The sequence below is a fragment of the Atractosteus spatula genome, chromosome 11, assembly GCF_055471065.1.
Source record: "Atractosteus spatula isolate fAtrSpa1 chromosome 11, fAtrSpa1.hap1, whole genome shotgun sequence".
Taxonomy (NCBI): Eukaryota; Metazoa; Chordata; class Actinopteri; order Semionotiformes; family Lepisosteidae; genus Atractosteus; species Atractosteus spatula.
In genome coordinates, this window is record NC_142716.1 from 43,791,690 (window position 1) to 43,813,522 (window position 21,833).

General features: G+C 41.0%; 2 protein-coding genes across 2 annotated transcripts; both read right to left on the reverse strand.

Moving 5' to 3' along the window:
• Positions 1-425: 425 nt before the first annotated feature.
• On the reverse strand, positions 426-9,816 carry sirt7 (sirtuin 7). Its single transcript, XM_088927567.1, has 10 exons — positions 9,650-9,816; positions 8,735-8,872; positions 7,823-7,927; positions 7,116-7,186; positions 5,103-5,175; positions 4,541-4,639; positions 3,541-3,777; positions 3,186-3,266; positions 2,630-2,736; positions 426-1,608 (listed from the first exon to the last, which is right to left on the reverse strand). Exons 1-10 carry the CDS (start codon positions 9,758-9,760, stop codon positions 1,404-1,406), a joined length of 1,227 nt encoding a protein of 408 aa, XP_088783693.1. The 5' UTR covers positions 9,761-9,816; the 3' UTR covers positions 426-1,403.
• A 745-nt stretch (positions 9,817-10,561) lies between these two features.
• On the reverse strand, positions 10,562-19,087 carry cp110 (centriolar coiled-coil protein 110). The gene is made up of 11 exons (XM_088927407.1): positions 19,051-19,087; positions 18,266-18,419; positions 17,909-18,037; positions 15,682-17,794; positions 15,332-15,441; positions 14,317-14,451; positions 13,916-14,032; positions 13,100-13,201; positions 12,231-12,347; positions 11,558-11,640; positions 10,562-11,143 (listed from the first exon to the last, which is right to left on the reverse strand). Exons 2-11 carry the CDS (start codon positions 18,416-18,418, stop codon positions 11,026-11,028), a joined length of 3,177 nt encoding a protein of 1,058 aa, XP_088783533.1. The 5' UTR covers position 18,419; positions 19,051-19,087; the 3' UTR covers positions 10,562-11,025.
• Positions 19,088-21,833: the final 2,746 nt, after the last annotated feature.

The following is a 21,833-nucleotide window of genomic DNA, read 5'->3' on the forward strand; positions in this document are numbered from 1 at the left end:
GGCTACGTCAAAAGACACATGATTGAACCCTCTCTGGTGGCCGACATCTTAACAGGTACAGGTTTCCACCGTCATGTGACTTTTTTTTTTTTACACTCACCGCAACCACCCTATGATCAGCTGGTGGTTCGATTTTTTTTAAATTAATTTCATTAAACGAAAGAGCAATTACGGTCTATCAAACACGAACCCGATTTAACAGCATTATCATTTTATCAAACCCTAGTCTTTAAACATTATATAAAGCTATTATCTTCAAGATACTCATTTAGTATCTGCAAAAGTCAATGCGATTAGCATTCTAGTTGCTATTGCTTAAATACGGATGGAGATCACTGTGAAAAAGACTGTGGTGCGCGTAATGTAATTTCACGTCAGTATTCTACGGGTTGTTTCTCAAGACGCAAAGACCAAAGGCACATCTACAATATTCCAAAAGGTTATTTTATTTTCTCCAGTTTTACTGTCCAGGTAGCAGTAGGAGAATGAATGCAGCAGCAATACTGAAAATCCGCTGGTGGAAAACAAAAGGCGTTTCAATAGCCAAAACACAAGTACTGTAGGTCTTATTCCAAACACTTTTGAAAAATTCTTCAGAGGAAGTAAACAGTTCAGAAAGCAAGGCGACAAGACTCGTGCTCGTCTCAGCCGTTCGGAAATACTATTGCAGTCACAATATTTAGAGTTTGAGGGAATAAAATCAAAACCACCATAAACAGAATTATACTAGAAAAAGAAGTGTAGAAAAAAATACCTGGGACTGGTGGCACATAAGTAAAAGTTGGCTGCAGAAGGTTTCTCAAGAGTCTTCAAGTATAACCATACAAGGAAGCTCAACATGGCTTAAGCACCTCAGACAAGCACGAAGGCCCCCCGTTTTTAAATGCTTCTCCCCTGAGTTCTCTCCTGAGGTTTTTTTCTGTAAACACTGGCAGGCTCATTTTAAATCTGCCCAGAAAATACATACATATATATATATATCATAAGGCATCCAACTGAAACAAATGTTATGGTTAAATCCTACAGCACCAAGCTGAAACCCCATTCAAATTATAAATTTTAAATGTATTGCTCTTTAGTAATACGATTGGTAAATTCCTCTTATTTCGTTTTCTAACAGATAGTTTTACTCCAGGGCTCCAGGCCACAGACGTTTTGTCAGTGCAATGGTTGTACCTCTTAAGCTAAGGTGCCACTCTGACTAAATTCCTGAGCAGAACATAAGGTGCGAATTTAAAATGCAATAAACAGACTCCAACATTTTGTCTGCACCTTCAGGGAATTCTTGAGATGGTAAAGAGGGTGACAACAGAAGTTCTTCTGTTACAGATCTTAACATGTCGATCAACAGTTCAGATGCACAACTGCAAAATACTTCCATGGGTTTTTTTTTCCTGTCACTTTTAACTCAATGGCTTCTTTTTCTTCCTTCCTTTGGAACAGCCACGGCCAAACCACCCTCCCTGCACAGAAGCCCTGCCGCATTCCTCTGCAGAGCCCTGGAAGATTGCTGGCCGTCCTGCAGGTGGCGCTATCAGCTTTCGGTGGTGACTGTCCGCCTCCTCCGGCCTCAGCGGAGTAGCAAGGCTGAAAATGGGATCCTTGGACCTGCCACCAGGAAGAAAAACACAAAAAACAAGGTGATATCTGAACTTGAGTTTACTCATCTTTCATTGTTAGAAAAAAAAAGACAAGACAACATGGCCTTAATTTAAAGCTCTGGAAGAGGTCAGGATTGTTGAACTGGAGAATTAAACGTATCTTGTGCATTTAGCACTTTCGGCCACATGAAAGTTAGGCAATTTGGTGTTTGGCTAATGCAATCTTACGCTAAGTTGAACACTCAGCTTTTCATTGTGTCATTTTTCAGCAGTTTACTGATGTTGGTTCTTTGATGACAAACCTCAGTGCAATGACTACGCTGAGAGTTATAGACAAAGGCATACATAAAAGGAATTATACACAAGGACAGTACTTAGAAATCAGCAATGCTCAGTGAGGACAGTGGTTGGGTAAGCATTCGCTATTCGTATACCCTAATTTAAACAGACTTGATTTGCAGGCTTATAGCTACCAATATTATAACTGGACACATGGTAGGGAATGGGACTTTAAAGAAGGACAATGAAAACCCAGATATAATTACAATAAATGCCTACTTTATCAACTGACCTCACAGTCAAATTGATAGTCACTATTATGCGGAAAGGAACACACTGTAAAACATATACTCTGATTTAATTTGTATGTTTTGAAATAAATGTACAATTAGTAGGTTACTGACACCCACCAAATAAAAAGTATATTAAATGCATTTGTGTATCTTTGGTATCACCTGCTACTTGGCTTGAAAATTCACTACTGAAAAGTCTGAGACTGAACATCATCTATTGTCAATTCGGCTGAGGTTAAACTTTAGCAAGTTTAGCTTGGTGAGTTAAATTGCTCATGAAAAACAGCGACACATGGACATGCCAATAAAGGCACAAAAGGTGGCTTATTTTTAAGTTCTTCGGCAGGAAAAGGCAGAAGTTTGTTGCAGGCTCTTAATGCATATGTTGACACACAATCTGCTCTTGACCTGTCTGAATGACAGTGCACATGGTTTTCGACAAGGAAGAAAACTTACTTGTCATATTCTGGGATCTGGATGTCCAGTTCTTCCATCAAAAGTTTCATTACATCATCACACTTCCCATGGATTTTGAGGGCCGCAAGGTCATCTTTTGGTGTCCACTGAAAGAAATTTTTTAATGTGATTGCCACAGGCTTTTCAATTACTCAATTCCATTCATATTTAAAAAGAAAAAAACAGGTACCTCATACAAAAACTATAGATGTTTCAATTCATCCCTGGCAAGCCCTACACTTAACACTCTTCAGCACAAGATATTAAGGCAATAACAAGCAGCCAATTAATTAATTTAAGTTGTAATGCACTTAATACTGTAGGGGAAGGAGTGAGACTGTTTCACCACATCATTACTTCAGCACTACATGCACAGAACAAGGTGTCTTTGAGTCTTTCACAGAATAAACTTTAAAAAACAGAGAAAAAATATCCTGCTGAAGGCATATAGCTATACAGGAGTTCTAAATTCACACATTATGTACAGATAACAACAAGATCTATCTCATATTCTTTTTATTAAAAAAACCTGCTGGTAATGAAGTAAATGCAGTACCTGTAAGTTAACAATGTAGAGCTTGGGTCTCTTGTTAGGAGTTCTGTTCATACACCACAGACAGGCATACTTCTTAAGAACCTGTTACAGAGAAAATCATAATCTGTTTCTGACATGAGTGCAGCTGATGACTAAATACTTAATTTCTTCAGTATTCCCCAATACAAAATAAGAGATCATTTGAAATGGCACGTGTAACACCTCATTTACTTAAAAATAAACAGCAAAATGTGGACAAGAGGCTGTATATTTTGCCTTCATCCACCGGGATGTGAAACATGCATTTTTAAGGGGTGTAACTTTAGCCCCTGTGATCGGGGTCTAACCAGGCAACAGACAGGGCAGAAGGCCGTACCTTCAAACTGGAGCCCAGGCAGAGGATGGCGTCTGCTTTCGCTGCGGCCTCAGCTGCCCCCTTCCAGTTGAGGGGCTGGTCCAGCGTGCCGCGCTCGCCGAAGTGGACGATGGTGTCCCGGAGCTCGGCGCCGCAGCGGGAGCAACGGCGGCCCGTCCCGTGCCTGTGCAGGCCTGTCCGCTCCGTCACGTCGAACAGACGCACACGCTCCTCGGGCGGGGAGCAGGCGGTGCACACCTGCCACAGAGAACCACCAGCCTTCACCACATACAGCCCTGGGCTTAGAGTACAAGTCCTACTCTGGTAGGCTAAAGGAACAGCCTTCGCCACGCTCAACAGAGAAGACTACAAGGGGACCAGATTCAGGAACTCGGCACCTTCAAGGACATTGCCAAATGCAAACTAGAGGACACAAGTGGAAACTACAGGGAAGCATAGTTAGAGCTCATAACAGGAAGTACTTCTTTACACAAAGGTTGTGCGGATTACAGATCAAGACACCCAGCCACACTGACATAGTGGCTTCATTCAGGAAGCATCTGGATGCCAGCTGGACCCAAAGGGCCAGGCAGACTGAGACTGGCCTCCTGTCATCTGTAACCCTTCTTACGTTCAGGGTTGCTATAATGTATAGTGCGTGTTAAGGTCTACTTGAATACTCCTGCTTTTAATCCACATACTGTATGCTGCTTTTTGTATTCTTTCAATGTCTAAGAGCACTTTAGACATTAAACTTCGAACACTAAATTAGAAGGCACTCCGCTTTCAGTATCTACAGACAGGAACTGTCTGGCTCGATTAGTGACTGCAGTTGCAACGCTGGCCTTGTGGATACAGAACAACATGAAGTGGAAGACGGTTTTATGTTCAAACCCTAAGCGCAATTAAAGCCTGCTAAAGGCTTGTTGGGCTGGTTTAAACCTCACAGTCACACAGCTTAAACATTACTGCCAAAGAAAAAAACAGGGCCGAATGGAAAAGGACACAGGATGCTGCTCACCTCGATGTACATGTTCCCATGCAGCTCTGAGAGGGCTTGTCTTGGCAGTCCGCTTCGTAAATGGAGTCCATCGCAGTTCTGAGACACCACATGCTGCACCTTCACACAGACATGTGCATTCTTCAAACACGCATTCAACAATCCTCACCACCCCTACCTCCACAATTATACAGTCATTGCCAGAAAACATACTGGCAGTGAACTGCTTGGCACCAGTCTAGTAAAATGTTAAAATGTTCAACACACAGCAATAGTCCTTTTCAGCTTTAAGCATTTATAGGCAGACAGTGAGCGATAAAATGTATTCCAAAAAATAATTAAGTCACTCCTGTGCCAAGCTACATTTCAGAGTAGAAGTATAACTGCACTCAGGTTTTGCAAAAATCAATGTCTGCAGTCTGTAGTCTGCCCACAAGCAGAAGCACTCCCAAAGAATTTAACAATAAAAATGCCAGATTTCTGTTACATTTTTGTTACATTATTATCAATTTCTCAAAAAAAAACATCAAAACCTGTTTCATCATTTTATTTTTAATGGCTATTTGGTTCAGCTTCCTCTCACCAGCTTCTCTTCATGCAGCTTTCCGATGCACATGTGCGTCAAAGTGGGCTCTGCTTCACTGAGGTCTGAAGCACTAAAAAACACAAACAGCATTATTTGTTGAAAACCTCTTCAAATAAACACACCTGGATTATTGTTACTCTGGGTTTAAATTACTTTTTTTTTTAAAACTATGCAAAAAGAGCACAGTACAGGTTTCTGACACTTTTGACTTCAACAGGCTCATTTTGTTTTAGCTGTACGGGCTCCACTGTATTCTTTGATAAGATAACACTTGCCTACAAAAGCTTAACCTTTCTGTTGTCACAAAAGTAAAAAACATAGGGGGAATATACAGAGGTACAGGTGTAGATTAAAACTGTACCAGAACATTCTTTTCTGTCTCTCTGTGACTCAAACAGGGACAAAAATATGATATATTTTTTTCACCAGCATCAATAACTGAAGGTGAAACAGAAATAACAACACGCTAAATGAATATTTCTCACAGGTTCTTACAACAGATGTCATCAAAAATATGCCCAATGGTATAAAAGGACATCCATGAATATTGGGCACTTATAGCTTAACAGACCGTGAGATCTTACAGATCTTAAAACTAATAAATTGCTGATGGCTGATGTTATTTAAAGACCCCCTGTCTAGGATGTTTCAACTGTCACCTAGCAGGGGAACATACCTTTTGGCGAATTGCAAATGTCATAATTGCAAATTTGAATTGCTCATTTGAATTTCAAATTTAAAGAAAACGGACTAAAACTGAGGCGGAGAACAACAGACCAATGAATTTTAAGAAAACTATTAATAGACGGACTATGTTGATTTATAACAGATGGATCTTGTCTAACTTACTAGAATTCTTCAAACAAGGAACAAGAACAGTTCATGGCACTAAATCATCAAACATTGAGCAGTTACATTTCCATAACAAAGATAATCCCTTAAATTAAAAACCACAGGAATCCAAGGCGTTCTAAGCACAAGTATCAACAACTAGTAACAAACAGTATACCATTCATCATCGGCAAGAGAATAGTCTCTAAAGGGCAAATGTAAGCAGTGGTGTAGCACAGGCGTCTCTTTTGGGCTTGTATTTCCTCCTGATCTATATTAATGATTTGCATTTTAGTACAAACTAGCTAAATTTGCAGATGATATGAAAACAGTAACCAAGGAAAAAAACAGAAACAGTGGCAAGAAAATTCCAAAAATGCAAATTCATGGACTGGGCAGACACTTGCGAAACTAAATGTAACATTGATAAGTACAAAGTAGTCCACGCAAGAGACAGGAACATACAGTATGTTATACATATCTTATGGGTGATTCTGAGCTGAGGGAAACTACCAAAGGCATTTATGTAGATTTGTTTATGTTCTTATCAAGGCAAAGAGAATCCTTGGTTACACAGCAAGAAGTGAGGGATTTAAATAATGGAAGTTATACTTAAGCTGGACGCTGCACTAACCAGACCTCATTTAGGATACTATGCTCAATTTCTAGTCACAATAACACAAACAAAATCCTTAGAAGAATTTCAAAGAAGAGAAACAAGAATGGTTCCTAGTCTCATGGGATTGCCACATATGAGGAGGTGGAAGGAACTAAATCTCTTCAGTTTTGAAGAATGGAGGCTGAGTGGGTTTAAGTGTATAAAATCCTGAAGGGTATAGATCGGTTCCACCCACTTACTATTTCATGACAAAGTATTTCAGACACCACAGTGAATCAAGCACAAGAAACGTCAAGGGAATTAATTTTCGCTGAAGGGCAGCCAGCTGTTTTATAGAAACAGCTGTAGAGCACGTGGAATAATATTTCCAGCCAGGTGATTCAGGTCCAAACTCTGGGCTCCTTTGCAAAACAACTACATGAAATTTTAGATTCACTCAGCTGCTAAGCCACCAAATGAGCCAACTGGACTGGGAGGCTGCAAGCGAGAGGAGGTTGTGGAGATGCGCCTCTGCAGTGTAGGGTATCTAATCTGAAACAAAGAGGTGGATCTGCCCTTACCTCACCGACCTGCCCTTCTGGAGCAACGTCCACACCCCATTAGGACCTCGGTAGTCCGGGATGGAAGCTGCCTGCCACAGACAAGGAAGAAGCCAATCAAGCTGCTGCAAGTTCGTTGCAGGACCCGGAAAAGGATTCCCAGCCTTCGATGTAACTTGATTGTAAAGATCCCTCCAAGCGCTGGACATCTTGCATGGTCATGTTATCCTTCTGCTACCATACACGTGCCTGGCATTTTAAATATTATTTGCTACAGAATATTCGTCGTATGATGATCAGAATGACTGTAAGAAGGAAGAAGGCTCACACCTGAAAAAGGCCCCACGGCCAAAATGTTGTGTTTTCTTTCTTCTCTTTTCAGCATGGAATAAACCTATTACTTGTTCCTTTGTAGCCTACGCATGCCAACGCAGCTCCCCACCCGTGTAAAAAGGATTACCCATTCAACTACTGCGCCATCATGACACCAATCTCAGTGCTAGGATATAGATTAGCATGCCATTTGGCATTCTACAAATGTTGATGCATAATTCCTCAAATGCTAACTAACGTTTCCAGATTTGAATTAAAAAGAATAAGCCTTCTAATAATGTTTCGCGACTTCATGCAATTTTGACTTCCTGAAATAGTGAGCAATCTCGTGGTGTGTGAGCCACAGCTCAGGCTTTTCTCAAGTGTCACAAGCCCGACGGGTTCCAGTACAGTACCGTACTGATGCCAGCGCCTGTATACACCACAAGGTATGTGGCTGCTCGAACAGCAGCTGCCAGCTCCTTCACTTTCCTCTGCAGCTCGTCCGGCCTGTCAAGCACCTAGACCAAAGTGACAGGAATGATGTTCACAGGCATTATTTAATACAATTTCAAAATAATGCCCACGCCTAAACAAAATGGATGGGGTTAAAATGCTACACTTTTTATATTTAAGCACTTCAATGGACCCACAGCACCGCTCCCAGGACAGCAGAAAACTCTGCTTCACCCATTAAAGGCCGGGACCCCCTTTTGTAGGAGAATTCAACACCATCCAGGTTCGAAGGGTATGATGGCAGCTTTGGTTACAGTCTTAGTGCCAGATGGGCTCCGTTATGTTCATTATACCTGTATAAGATTTGGAATCTGTGGTCATTTTAGGGCTAAATTACCAGTATTATAACTCCTGGCCGACACTGTGGTGCACTGGTTAGCACTGCTGCCTCACAGGGCAGGGCCCTGGGTTCAGTTCCTGACCTGCAGTGATTTGTGTGGAGTTTGTATGTTCTCCCCTCGTTCGCGTGGGTTCCCTTCTGGTGCTGCGGTTTCCTCCCACAGTCCGAAGACATACCGCAAGGTTAATTGGCTTCTGGCAATATTAGCCCTGGTGTGAGTGTGAGTGTTTATGTCTGTGTGTGCCCTGCAGTGGACTGGCATCCTGCCCAGGGTGTGTTCTGCTTGGCTCCGCTGCTTGTCGTGACCACAACTTGGATGAAGCAGTTAGACAATAGATCAATACTCCTGTCTGATTTTGACTGTTTATTAAACTGCAGCGCTTTGGATTCGGATGTTATATGAGAGCTGAAGGTAAACGCAAACCCTCTCCAGCCAGGCGTAAGAAACAGAGCTGGACAGGGGCCACCCCACCTCCTCCTGTTTCCTCTTCAGGGCGTCCCGTCTGATCTGACGCAGTCTGAGCTCCTGCACCATCTTCTCGCACTGCTGGAGGGTAGCCAGCTCCTCCTCCGTCCGCTCCGACTCGGACTTCTTCAGGATGCGGGACACCTGCACAAGCATGGAACGCAACAGCCTGCCAGCCTCCCTCTCGAACAGGCAGGCTCGTCCCACAGCCCATACTGAACACTTTCCAGCTGACACGGTACTGAAAATGTCTTCCATTCTCTTTAAAAAACCTGCCCAGCGGCACTGCGTGAAACAACAGGTCTTCCACACATTAGGCATAAGACTTTTCAGAAACTTGATGAAACCTTAAGACCCCTTCTGAAACTCATAATGTCCGCCAAAACGTGAATTATATATATATACTGTATTATGAGAGAGTGCCAGCCCTTAAAATGCACGTCATAGGCAGACAGCAGAACTTTTAAGTCATTATTTAAGAGGAATATTGCTGGAAACAGTGTTTTAGAAACCTGATGCCCAAAATATTCTGTCTAAAACTCGCAAAAAGTTGGGGAATCCTATTTCTTATAGGTTTTAAAACAAAAGGTGCATTTTACCGATGTGACAGAAAGATTATATACATTGCTGCGATACCCAAATAACGCAATCATGTCACATGCGTAAATCCAAATTGTATTACATTAATGAACCTATGGATGAGATTTCAGACAATACAAAGGAAAGCAATTTGCTTCTGGAATGATGACAGATAATACGGACATCAAAAAGCGAATTTTAAAATATAACCAGTTCATGGTCTAACAATATATGGGGATTAACTTGCAAATACATGTTTGTGCAGAAGTGTGTCACTGTGTGCCCAAATTACAATGCAAAAAGAGACTCGTGTACCTCCCAACTGAGAATTCTTGCTCTTACCAGTTTGAACGTTTTTCTCTGCTTCTCCTGCTGCAAGATTTTAGCTCTCTCTTGCGCTTTCCTCTCCGTTCGAGAAGACACACGGCCACAGTCCCTGACTGTCCCCTCCATTCTTCCTGTTGTGGGGACGTATCTAAACAACCGGCCGACATTTAACACAACGAGTACGCAGGAAAGAGGAAAAACACAGATGTGACGCTTAAGAAACGCGCCTTCGAAATGAAGCAGCGCCCTCTATTGGTCAATGTGGCGACTGCAACTGTTCGCTGGATCATTTTAGTCCGGGGTTAACCTGCGTAATAAATTTGCTATTGGATATAATTAATAATAATAATTGCTTACACTTATACAGCGCTTTTCTGGACACTCCACTCAGAGCGCTTTACAGGTAATGGGGACTCTCCTCCACCACCACCAATGTGCAGCATCCACCTGAATATGTGACACACCTGAAGATATGTGACATATGTGACACACCTGAAGATATGTGACATATGTGACACACCTGAAGAAGGCTCCGCAGCCGAAACGTGTTTTCTTTCAGCATGGTATAAACCTTTACCTATTCCATTACATAAATTTGCTATCCCATGGACAGGCTTTTGTAAAAAATGTAATAGAAAAGACAGGGTAAAATTAGACGATATCCAAAAGACTCTAAATACAATCGGTTTATCATAAATTGCTGAACTGCAACTTTTGTTGGAACTGGATTTCCAAAAAAACTTAAGTATGTGGTTCAGACACTGTAAAGGTACTAGACCCTTTACTGCTTTACTATTACATTTAAATATAATCGCCAGTTTCCACCCTGCACATCTGATGTCTGTTAAAGGTGCTGTGCATGATAGGCTTCTTTGTCTGAAGTCCCCTGATGCATCCGGAGAATCCAGAGAACAAAAGAAACTCAACTTCAGAAAAATGAAAACACTTTATTTTTACACAGGATGTCTAAAAATAAATATTAAAAAATGTTACAAATTTTGTAAGGAACAAGTTACAGTAAATTGGGGCTTAAAATTATTTTTTTCCGTATCTTATGTTTTTATGCTTCTTAGGATTGATGATTTTTTATAACAATTATCTCAGGTTTATATTTACTGTCCAGATCAACCAATGAGTAATCTCTGATCATTGAATCCCCAGTTAGCCAAGGTTATCCATAAGGGTTATTTCAAGTGCAGGATATAATGTTGTGGTGGCACTCTGACTTTCTGTAAACAGGTGTGGGATGCTGTGCTCTTTGGAGATGACAGTGGCAGAGGTTGGCAGTGGTACAGTATGGACACCCAGCACAGGCAGTGTTTCTTGTAACATTAAGTAAGAATTTCTTCTTGATCCTGAAGAAGGCTGTGTGCATGAGCTGTCTGTATATGTCATCTGTGCTTTGTGGAAAGAGCAGAGCTGTTTTCTTTGGAGCTGTGCTGACGGAGCTGTTTCCCAGGATAAACATTCCCCGACCCCCTCTGTCTCTCTGCAACTCTTTTCCATAACCTGAAAATCAACAGGAGGATGCACATCAATCACCATGGTTACGGAATGGGAAGAACAATATCATGACAGCAGATTTAATACTCTCCCAGTGTCCAAAATACAAAACTAATTAGTACACTTCAGTAGCTGTGAGCATGCAAGAGAGAGGATATTCACATCAGTCAAGCTCTGATCATTTACACCTTGAACCACAGTATAATACAATAAGAGAGCACAGCAGAGACAGAACTAAACCAGAATCTGCACAGAGGTATTGTGGTGAAGCCGAGTCTCGAAGTGATAACTGATAACATAAAGAGGGAATACTACCTAATGGAGAGAAAGATCTACTTAAATAAGGTTGGTGAAAAAGGTGTCCTTGTGTTTTGCAGTGGAAGCTTATGCAATGTTGAGGCCCATCAAAATGGTACTCACAGTAAACTCCTCTTCCTCTCCAGTGACTTCTTTGTGGCAGCTGAAAGTGAGCCTTTTCCTCTGCTGTGTTTTGTCCCATTCTCCTAAAAAACAAAATCTCTTGTTTACAATTTACATGTCTCTTCCATGGCCCAGGCTTCAGTAAAAATAAGTAGACACACAATCAGATCCCTTGTGCATGTTACATACTTGGCAAATAAAGTGATTCTGATCTAATATCAAAACTAGTCTCTGGCTTGAAAATGAGGATGGCTCCACCTTGTGGACTCTGGCAACAGGACTCTGCTCAAAGGCAGTTTAAATAAAAGCACTTGTAAAATGCTGGCCTAAAGGCACATCGGGATGGACACATCCCTAGGCTGATGTCTTTAAGTACAACGTCTTGTTGAATATAACATAAGAGATTTTCAATTCTGAGGGAGTACAGATCATGAAACAAAATGGATTACTTCACAACTTCTGTGATCATTTTATCTGCAATTAAAATATATTAGAATATGTACTTGTGATTATATTAAGGTTTATATTTCTAAATAAATGGTATCTGGCCATTGTAAGAGGAAAAATAATATATGTATAAGTTATGATATATAAACCTACCCTATGTACAGAACAATGAAGATGTGTGAAACCTGCTATAGACAAAAATGGTCAACTTTACACAAGAACATACTTTTTGTTTGATTTCTCTGTTTCTCACTAAATCTCGATCCCAAGAGATGATCTGCATTCGTTCTTCCGTGGACAAACCAAAGAAGATGTCGTGGACTTCATAATGCGCAGAGCGCAGCTGGAAAAACACCACATGGAATCAAGTGTCAGTTTTGTGTTTCACGTGAAGACCTAAACCGTTTTACACAGACTGAGGTACAAAGGTCTTATACTTCACAGACACAGTGAGGAGTTACAATACATGTATGTTCGATATAAACACACAATGAATTCAAAGCTTCCACTACTGTCTTCTTCAATTACAACACTTCTGTTATTAAAAAAAAGCTCGTTTTGGGTGAGAAGCAGCCAGTGTCGTTTCACTGCAATCTTTGAGTTCACACTGATCTTCCATGTATAAAAACTGGATCACCTTGACAACAGCTCAAAGTAAATTCTACGAGAGTGCAAAAGTGTTAGAGCTAATCCATCGCATCCATTTCTCAAGAAAAACTAACTGAATCACTGTCAAGTGTGCCCCATCATTAATATGGATCTCTACACAGCCACAAAGCTACATTTTGTACTGTAAAACCGACGAAAAGGATTAACCGCTGTCTTAGAATATATTGGCTGCAATTTCAGCATACGACCACCAAAGAATCACAGATCTGCCCAAAGCAGGAGAAACATGAAGCACAAAACAACGAGACTAAGACTGTTGCACACCAGTATACTTATACAAACAGCGAGCTAACAGATGACATTTAGTCCGTTTTCTACAATGTTCAGTTTTACTTTAGTTTTATGCCGTTACTTAGATTTGATCACAACACTCTGCATTACCAGGCATCAGCTTTCAGCAATGCGGCCAGGAGCAGAATGACACACCTGGAGCTGGACTCGTTCTCGCAGCGCCTGGTCCTGTTTGGAACTGAACTCCGCCCTTCCTGGGGTGTGTGGCTGCAAAGTGAGCAGGAACTGTCGAGTGTCCTGAGGTTTGAACAATGAAAATCAAGATCACAATCGGGAAGCCAGAAAGGGCAACACAAACATATAGAAATAAGGACATTTACATTTTAGAAACAGTCATTAAAAAACATGGTAAAATATTTAACAAGTGCAAGACCCCCTAAAGGGGTCGACTTAAACCTTTCTCGAATGTAGTTGTTTTGAGCTCTTAACCAACAGCGACGATGCTCTCTGTGTATCTGCTCATCTCAACAGGTGGCAAATGAGAAGGATTATGGGTTTTCAAAGTTCTGTATGGATTTTTATTTTCAACAATACACTTTCAGTTGCTAACAGATGGTTATCATTCTCATTCAAACTACAGACACCATTTGGAAAAGCAGAAGAAATTTTATTCTATAAAACAAGGAGTGCTGTCATCATCGTCACAAGTTAAGTCAAACACAAACCATTTCAGAAGACAAGTGAAATGTTTGTGGTGGGGTGTCTACAGACATGACTACAGCTTTTCCAAACACAATCTGAAATTCTACATTCTGGGTTTGCTCTGTTTTTGCTTTCTTCCTGCCTGTGCCAATAAGAACATAAATCTGGCAAGACAGAGATGCATGTTGATACAGGCATTTGCTATCTTGATCAACATTTGTTTTTGTGTAAAAGACAGAGAAGGCCTTGGCAGCAGGCATCATGGATTACTTTTGCCACCCAAAACTCACAAATTCCATCAGGATCTACCTTGATGGTCCGGACAAGCTGGGCCACGCGCTCTGCACGGAGCAGTCTCCGGGTGAGGTAACCTTTAATTACGGCTGTAATTATGGAAAGCTGAGCCACAGAGTGGGCACCATGTTCCTGTAAACAGATGAATAATACAGGAAGTCATTCACAGCAACAGGAAGCAGGGTATCAACTCAGCTCCCACAGTACAAATGATATCGTACTGTCCTCCTTCTCCCTTTTCAGTGTCTTTTCTTGTTAAAGACCTTCCAAAATTATATGGAACAAGGAGAAGTGTGTTCAATGCTGTACTTCTTCTGCTACTGGGTGTAGAGAAGTGAGATTTAAATTGGGACATCGCAATTTGGAATAAAAAATAAAGTAGCAAAATAATAAACAAAACTGAAACAGCTGACTACCTGCACAGCAACTGGAGGTGAACCAGGCTGTTCAAGCAGAGGGGTGCTGGGAAAAGTCATGTCCCTCCAATATCTGCTGCAGTTAGGAGACATGGCTGAAATGTGCTGCAACAGCTGGTACTGTGTTGCAATTTTCTGTGTAAATAAAAAAAAATGAGTGGGATGTTTAATGAGGCACAATTAATGTAATGGTTAAAGCAAGAGTAAAATTTGAGAACAATAAAGCACAATGGGATAGTCACACACTTAGCTCTAAAAGCATATGATGTCTATAAATCATACAGTATGTCTTGATGTCATTTCTTCTTAATAATAAGAGGCTTCTATTCATTTACTATACACATAGCAGTGAGAATTAAAAATGTGATTACAAAAGAGCTTATATTAATTGCCTTATTAGCCGCGTATGTTCAACACCATAATTAAATGCGTGAGGACAGTGTTACAAATAAAAATTGGAGTGGTGAAAGGCAGGGAAATGGATTTTAAATCCTTGCAAAGAGTAATTCAGCATTTGAGCAGAGTCAGTGATGCTGGGGATTAAGTGATAACAATGCCTGAGCTCTACAAAGAGATTTTACAGAGATCTGCCAAATACCAAAACCAGTGAAAACAAATAAATTGGATGTTTGTCATTGTGTGGGGCTTATTAAATTCGCATTAATCCTAAAAGATCTGAAGCCAAACTGACATTTTCAACAATGGAAAAGGGAAAGTCTCTTCTTCTCCCAATATTTCCCTTTATATCACTGTAGCTAACTATTAAACTATATAATGAATCTACTATATTAATCTAGTCTTATACTCTACCATTACCCTGAGTGAACATCAGTTACACAGTGAATCCTATTTCACTTTAGAAACACATGCACAGAAACCCAAATCAGACAATTCCATTAACAAGGTTCTCTCCAGTTATTGTATAACTGCACAATCCTTTTAGCTCTTCTGATCCTTCAAAGCACTGTGGAAGAGCAGCAGATTCACAGCCTGTCTGAGCAGCTAGGGTAGTCACCTGCAGCATGTGTTGCTGTTCTTTCTGCTGTTCCTCCACCAGAGTGCGAACCTGCATTGCATGTGCTTGCCTCAACTGCAGCTGCTGTTTTTCCATGAGAGATCGTTTGACTGAAAGACAGGAAACAAATGTTGCATCGCTGTAAAACATTCTGGGACAGCTTCACCAGATCTCCATATATACAAGCAGGCTTCAATCTCTGTCCCACAAGATCCATATAGGATCCCTATGTAGGACCAATGTGATTCTCAACAGAATCTCTTAAGGCTTAAATGTCTTCGGTAAAAATGCCGTTTAAGTCTATCTGAAAGAGTCTTGTACAGAGCTGAAAATGTCCTTTATGGTCTTACCGTTAGGGGTGCTTGACATCAGTTTTTCTCCCATTCTGGTTTCCGTTGCAGCTTGACCAGTTTGGATGTTTAAATCTGGTGTGTTCATGAGGAGTCTTCTTTTGGCTCGGGATTCCTGCCCATTCCCCTCGCTCACGGGTGTCAGGGCTTTTCCCCAAGTTTCTTTCTCCTGCCCTGACTCCCGCCCTTGAAGCCAAAGTCCTGAAGGCGTCTCAACATCATACGACTGGTTTACTGAATGGCAACACCACGTGCTTTCAGTTTCTCGAGGTTTCACTGAATCAGCCACAGCTCGAGAACTTAAGTCAGCCAGAACACGTCCCTTCTGTGACCCCACATTGGAGACGAGGTGGCCTTTTGACATGTCTGGAACCCCCAATTTCTGTGCTAGGGATGTTGCTGACATTTGTTTCCAGTCCTCAAGAACCTTCCTATGGTCTGGCTGCATTTTCTTCAACTGGAAAGCCACATTTTCAACATTCTTGACAGAAGCCTCTGTATTTTCCACCATGCTTTCTTCAGACGTAAATTTGGTAGGCACCTCTGTAATGGTCGATTCCAAGTCTAATATCAGGGCCTTAAGAGAGGACAAGTTCATCTCAAGCTGCGTGAGCTGTACTGTCTGATTCCTGCTGTTCCGAATCTGATCATCCACATATGAACAGTTTGGCTTATTGCTGATTTGTTCCCCCTCTATTTCATTTCCAACACTCAAAGATGTGTTCACTAATAGTTTTCTAGAAGGACAGCTAACTTTTTTGGAGTGAACAGGGCTTTTACACAGCTGGGGACATGGGACTGTTCTAAATTTTTTCTCCACAGTGCTTTGTGATGGGATGCAGTCAGGCTTTTTTACATCTATAAAAGAAGCTTGTGGTGTTAAAGCGCGAGAAACATCGGATGGGAGATCAGCTGCTTTATTTTGTTTTGTGGTGTACGATAACACTTCTGGTTCATTACTGGCAAAACTCTTATCTACTACGATCGGTTTGCAAGGAGTAGAAGAAACTGAACCGGCTTCAATGCCTGATCTTTGCTTGGCATACTCCTTTTTTTCCTGGTCAAAACCCATTTTACTACGTTCCAGAATTCCAGGCCTGTTCAGTTTCTTATCAGCCAATAGTATTCGAGTGCCTGAATTTACACTGGAAATTGACGAGACCATGCCTCCTCTCAGCGTTCCCTCCGACACCAAAAATCGAACTCTTCCACAACTTGATTTTTTTTCTTTTGTTTTCCCGGACTCGCCTCTCAGCATCTGAGGGGATGTATCATTCTCTTTGTCAGAGAGGCTGTCAACCTTGCTGTTTTCCAGAGCCCTAGCTTTGGAGTTCTTCAATTGTCGCTGCTTGTTTCTGTATTCCTGAGACTTCTTCAACAGGTTCTGGAGGCTCATACGGTAAGGTTCCACAGGGCGCTCAGGATAACACGGTTTCTCATATCCTACATTTTTCAGGTCTGAATCCTCAGAAACCACATCCTGGCCAGCAGTTTTGCTTCCTTCACAAATATCTTTTGAACTAAAATCGGCTTCCGTATCACCCACTATGTCTGAGACATTACTCGTCAAACCAGCATTTTCGTGTAGGAAAAAACCTTGTGTCACTGTATGTCCATCAGTACCGAAATGACCATTTTCTGCTCCACTGTTCGCATGAAATGTAAGATCTGCATTATCACAAGTTAGGTATCCCGAGGACACCGATCTCTGACTGACATTATTATGAGTCTTAGGGTTTTGAAGCACTTGGGTGTCATTAGCTACGGTACTTTTGGTTTCCGAAGACTGAACTGTGTCACTCTGGTGACAATCAATCACAGACCCTTCATCAGTCACAGGAACTGTGTAAGTGTTTTGGAAATCTGGAGAATCTGTAGCACAAAAGCTATCAACAGAGGATGTTAGTTTAGGAAAACCGATGTCCGTGTTTTCATTATGATCTGGTTTGGCAGGCAGATTGAAGGAAAGTAATGGATCAATATGGTCATTTCTGTCGGCCTCTGATTCAACATTCATGCTCTTTACAGCAGCTTCTTGCAATTTGCCGCTTTCTCTCAGCAAAGGTTCAGAGTCATCTCGCACAAATTCGTCCAGTGTCGGTGCCCTCCTTAGCTAAAAGAGAGAAATAAGACATCTGAGACCCACAAAGCAACAGAAAAGTGGAAGCGAAAACCTTACACAATAAATGTGGTGAAATGAATCCTGTGAGAATATGTTCTGCCACACCTGGACGCTGTCAAGGAGGGCCTGAACCCGGAACATCCGCGGGTCCTTGGGCAATTTCCTCTTCTGATTCATGAAGTTCACGGCTTCTTCTTTATACTTCCACATCTCTGCTCTGCGCTCCCTGGTAAACTACCGCAGGTGAGAAAGACAGGTGCTGCCGTCAGCAAGTGATCATGTTGAGAGCGTGCTGCACCTTTCCCTGATGCACCAAAACTCATCCCCGCGACCAACACTCTGCAAATTAACCAAATATCACCCTTTCCTGTTGAAAATGCGACTGACGCGTCGTGCAAGGCGCGATGAACTCTGATCTTCTAAAAAGCATTTCATATATATTTACACATCACGAGACATTACCACTGGAGGCAGGACGGCAACTCCATGAAATCGTATGAAAGACGAGCTGCAGCGGCTGTTCAGCTCAGGGTCTGCATTCTTGTCGGTTGTGGACAAAGCCCTCTCCTTCACAAGAGACAGTTGAGTCTGGAAAAAATCTTCATAGCTCTCCATTCTGCAAAACAGGTCATAAGACTTTGGAATGCTATTTCACTGGAGGCGCAACAGAGAATTTCACAGCAAAAAAATATGAACACTGAGTTATTCGAATTAAGTGATGATTAAGTGGGCATTTATTATTACCAATGTGATATTATGACGGCCTAAACACCATCTTGGCAATTCAATAACAAGAAAACAGACGTATGGGCGTAACCCATATAGCATGTCTGTATATCGCGTTTGTTTTTATAGAGACGGTGTAACGTTAATACTTGGTATAGTTTTGATACGGGCACTGACAGTTTATTATTTAATTTCACAGCAATACCCAGTACACCGTCAAAGTCCTGTGAGATAAGGTGTGTCACGAAGAAATTTCAATAAAAACAGATTGTGTTTGATTTTGTTTTCTTACCGCATTTTTAAACTTTTGAGGATAGAAACAAAAAGAGGGAGGCTATTCAAATACTAATCGCTGCAACTGCACTACAAGAGAGACCATCAAAATATTACGACGCTTTTTTTTTGATACATGGAAGTTATTTGAAGTGCACAAGCATTGCTATATTTTTTTAAGGTGTATATTTCTATTTCCCAGGAAGGAAAGAGCTCATGTTTTGTTTTATTTAGCGTTTGTATCTTACCCGCTTCCTCTCGGCTTTGACAGTTTGGAAAACTGGAACGGTTGCCGAAACGCACGCTCTGGATTTCCCCAAAGTGGATCCGGACCGACCCCCCCCAAAAAAATCAAAGCACATACGAAAAACACGTAGTGAAACTAAGCATGAACTTGCAGACACTGTTAGTTTTGTCGTGCAGTATGCAAATCCATTTTTAGGCAGGCTTAAAGTCAGTCTAATGCACGAGTTTAACTGGTCACCTGTTACGATGATCTGTAATTTGTAATTTCTGTTACATGTCGCAGCGTGCACGAAGTTGAAAAAAAGACTCTCATGAAACACTTCAATTAACAATCTCAAGACAAACTGTTACGTGCGTAAAGTACAATACTGTTTGTTATATATGCTTCTATATAAGCTTACATTTTTTTTTTCATTACAAAGCATTGGAAAATCCATTTCACTTCTTACTTTGTGCCAACGAGTCGACGTCTACGTGAAAAGCAGGTTTCTGAAGTCGTTACAGACACAGAAATTACAATACTGCCACCTGCGGGCTTGAAGGATTAAATGCCGTAAAAGTACATGGAGGCCATGTGTAAAATTTTGACGTGTATTAATGTTTCTTGAAACGCATCTGTAATATATTTTGTTTAACTAAACACTTAACCCTGACGTCAGGGAACGAATGCACTGCTTTGTTTATACACATTTGCGCACATAAAAACTTGAAAAAATAGCAATGCGATTATTTCTCACAGAAATATCTGTCGTTTCATCTCTGTTGAAGAGGTATCGACGTGCAGTTCAGGGGCCCAAAGCAAGTTTCACGGAAATCGGTTGCATTAAAGCCTTAAGAAACACTATTTTCTTCGCTGCCTGATCTGATACCAGAACGAGTACAAATGAGTCCGTTTTCTTTCACTAAAGGAAAAAAAGGTAGTGAAATATAGATACCGATGAATCAGTTTAACATAGTTTTGTTTAAAGACTTTTGGAGGACCCCAAAAGTATTTATGCATCACGTAATGTTAGAACAAAAACGTACATAATTTCCCAAGAGAATTCAAGGCACTTACCAGATGTCTGACCTACTGTAGGTACGTGTTCAGCATATTTTCTATGAATATTCTTTTCTATGAATATTGTAACATCGTATATTATTGTATTTATTAATATTTCTCTCTTATCTACAATACTAAATAATAAAACTAACCTTTTTCCCTCATTTATGCATGTAATGTACCATAACTGCGAGACACCGAGAGCAGTCACATAATAAGCAAAATATGCTAATCTGAGCAACAGGAGGGGGCAGATTGATTGTGCTGTGGGCTTGGGCTGAAAGATCTGGGCCAGACGGAACAGCAGGTAAAAATGACAAATGTTACGATAGAAAAGGCTCGTCCTAGATTGGCCACTAAATCACCTTAACGCATTTGGCCAAAAAAATTAATCTGGTCTGAAGTGCAATCAATAGTTCCTGAAAGGGAAATCAAGGCCATCGATGACAGGTTGCTTTTCAGGTTTTTGTCTTTCAATTAGTTCAGTAGTTGGTTGTTTTTTTTTTCTTACAATTTAAGGAAATAGCTATGGAAAAACTGGGCTTTTTCCTTAACAGCACAAAACACAGTCATGGTAAAAACAGCAATGAATGATGGGAGAATGAGCCACAAAGAGCACTGTTTTGCCCCAATGTCTTTTGAAATGCGAAGACTACAGCAGAGCAGGAGTCCCATCGCAGTCCTCTGCAATGGCTTTTGTTCTGATCCTGAGAATTCCTTAAATAAAAATGCCGAGAGGCAGCAAAAGGGCAAACCAGATGGGGTGACAGATCCCAAACCAGATGAGAGGAGCACACAGTACCCTGCTTGGTCCTCAAACACACACTCGAGCAAGCCAGAAAAATTAAAATGACAAAAATCCATAAGCAAATAAGGTTAGCCCTGCTTTGGAAAGATAACGAAGCACTTTTATCTCGTTGCATTCTTTCTTGCTGACTGGACTGAGCGCAACTCACTTATTCGACTCGCCTTGAAGCAAACACAGAAGAAGGAAGAAGGTTCATTAAACAATTAGTGCCTTCTTGCTAGCTTTCCCCCGAAAAGCTCAGATATTCTTTACTACAAACAAGAAAGATCTTCATGGAATGTTCTATCCAATCCATTTTTTTGGATATGTAAAGGCTGTTTTTTGGCATGGCCTGTGTGTGTATATTCATCATAGCTTACCTGTCCATCTATCAATCTGTAATCTGGACAGTATTTGGAAAAAGTTTAGAAAAAAATCAGTTTAATATGTTTAACAATTAAACATATTGCAGACCCAATTAACAATCTATATACATTCATACATGCACAGTCAGTTGTACCTCTTTAAGATTCCAAGTCATTTAGTTTTATTCAGCACATAATGTGTAGAAGTCACACATGAAGAATGTGGGTGTTGCTGGCATGTAAGGTACCACATCTCTTCCTAACCCTCTCTAGGCACTTGGGTTGAGAAGACAAATATCAAGACGACTGTGTGTCCTCATTAAGGACAAGCACACCTAGACATCCTTCATGACTCTGTCATGTTTTACTAATGTCAGGCCAAAAATACGTCCACTGAGGTTGCTTAAACTGGGTCATTTGCTATTTTTTTGGATCCTGCAAAAAGAAATCACACTGCTTAAATGGTCTCCTTCTCTTCACACCACCCTGGGCTGAAATACCCTTTTCCAAAAGAATTCCCATTTAGTTTGGGGTTTTATTTTTTTACAAACAACTGGGTCATTAAGGGCCAGTATTTCAACACCACATTTG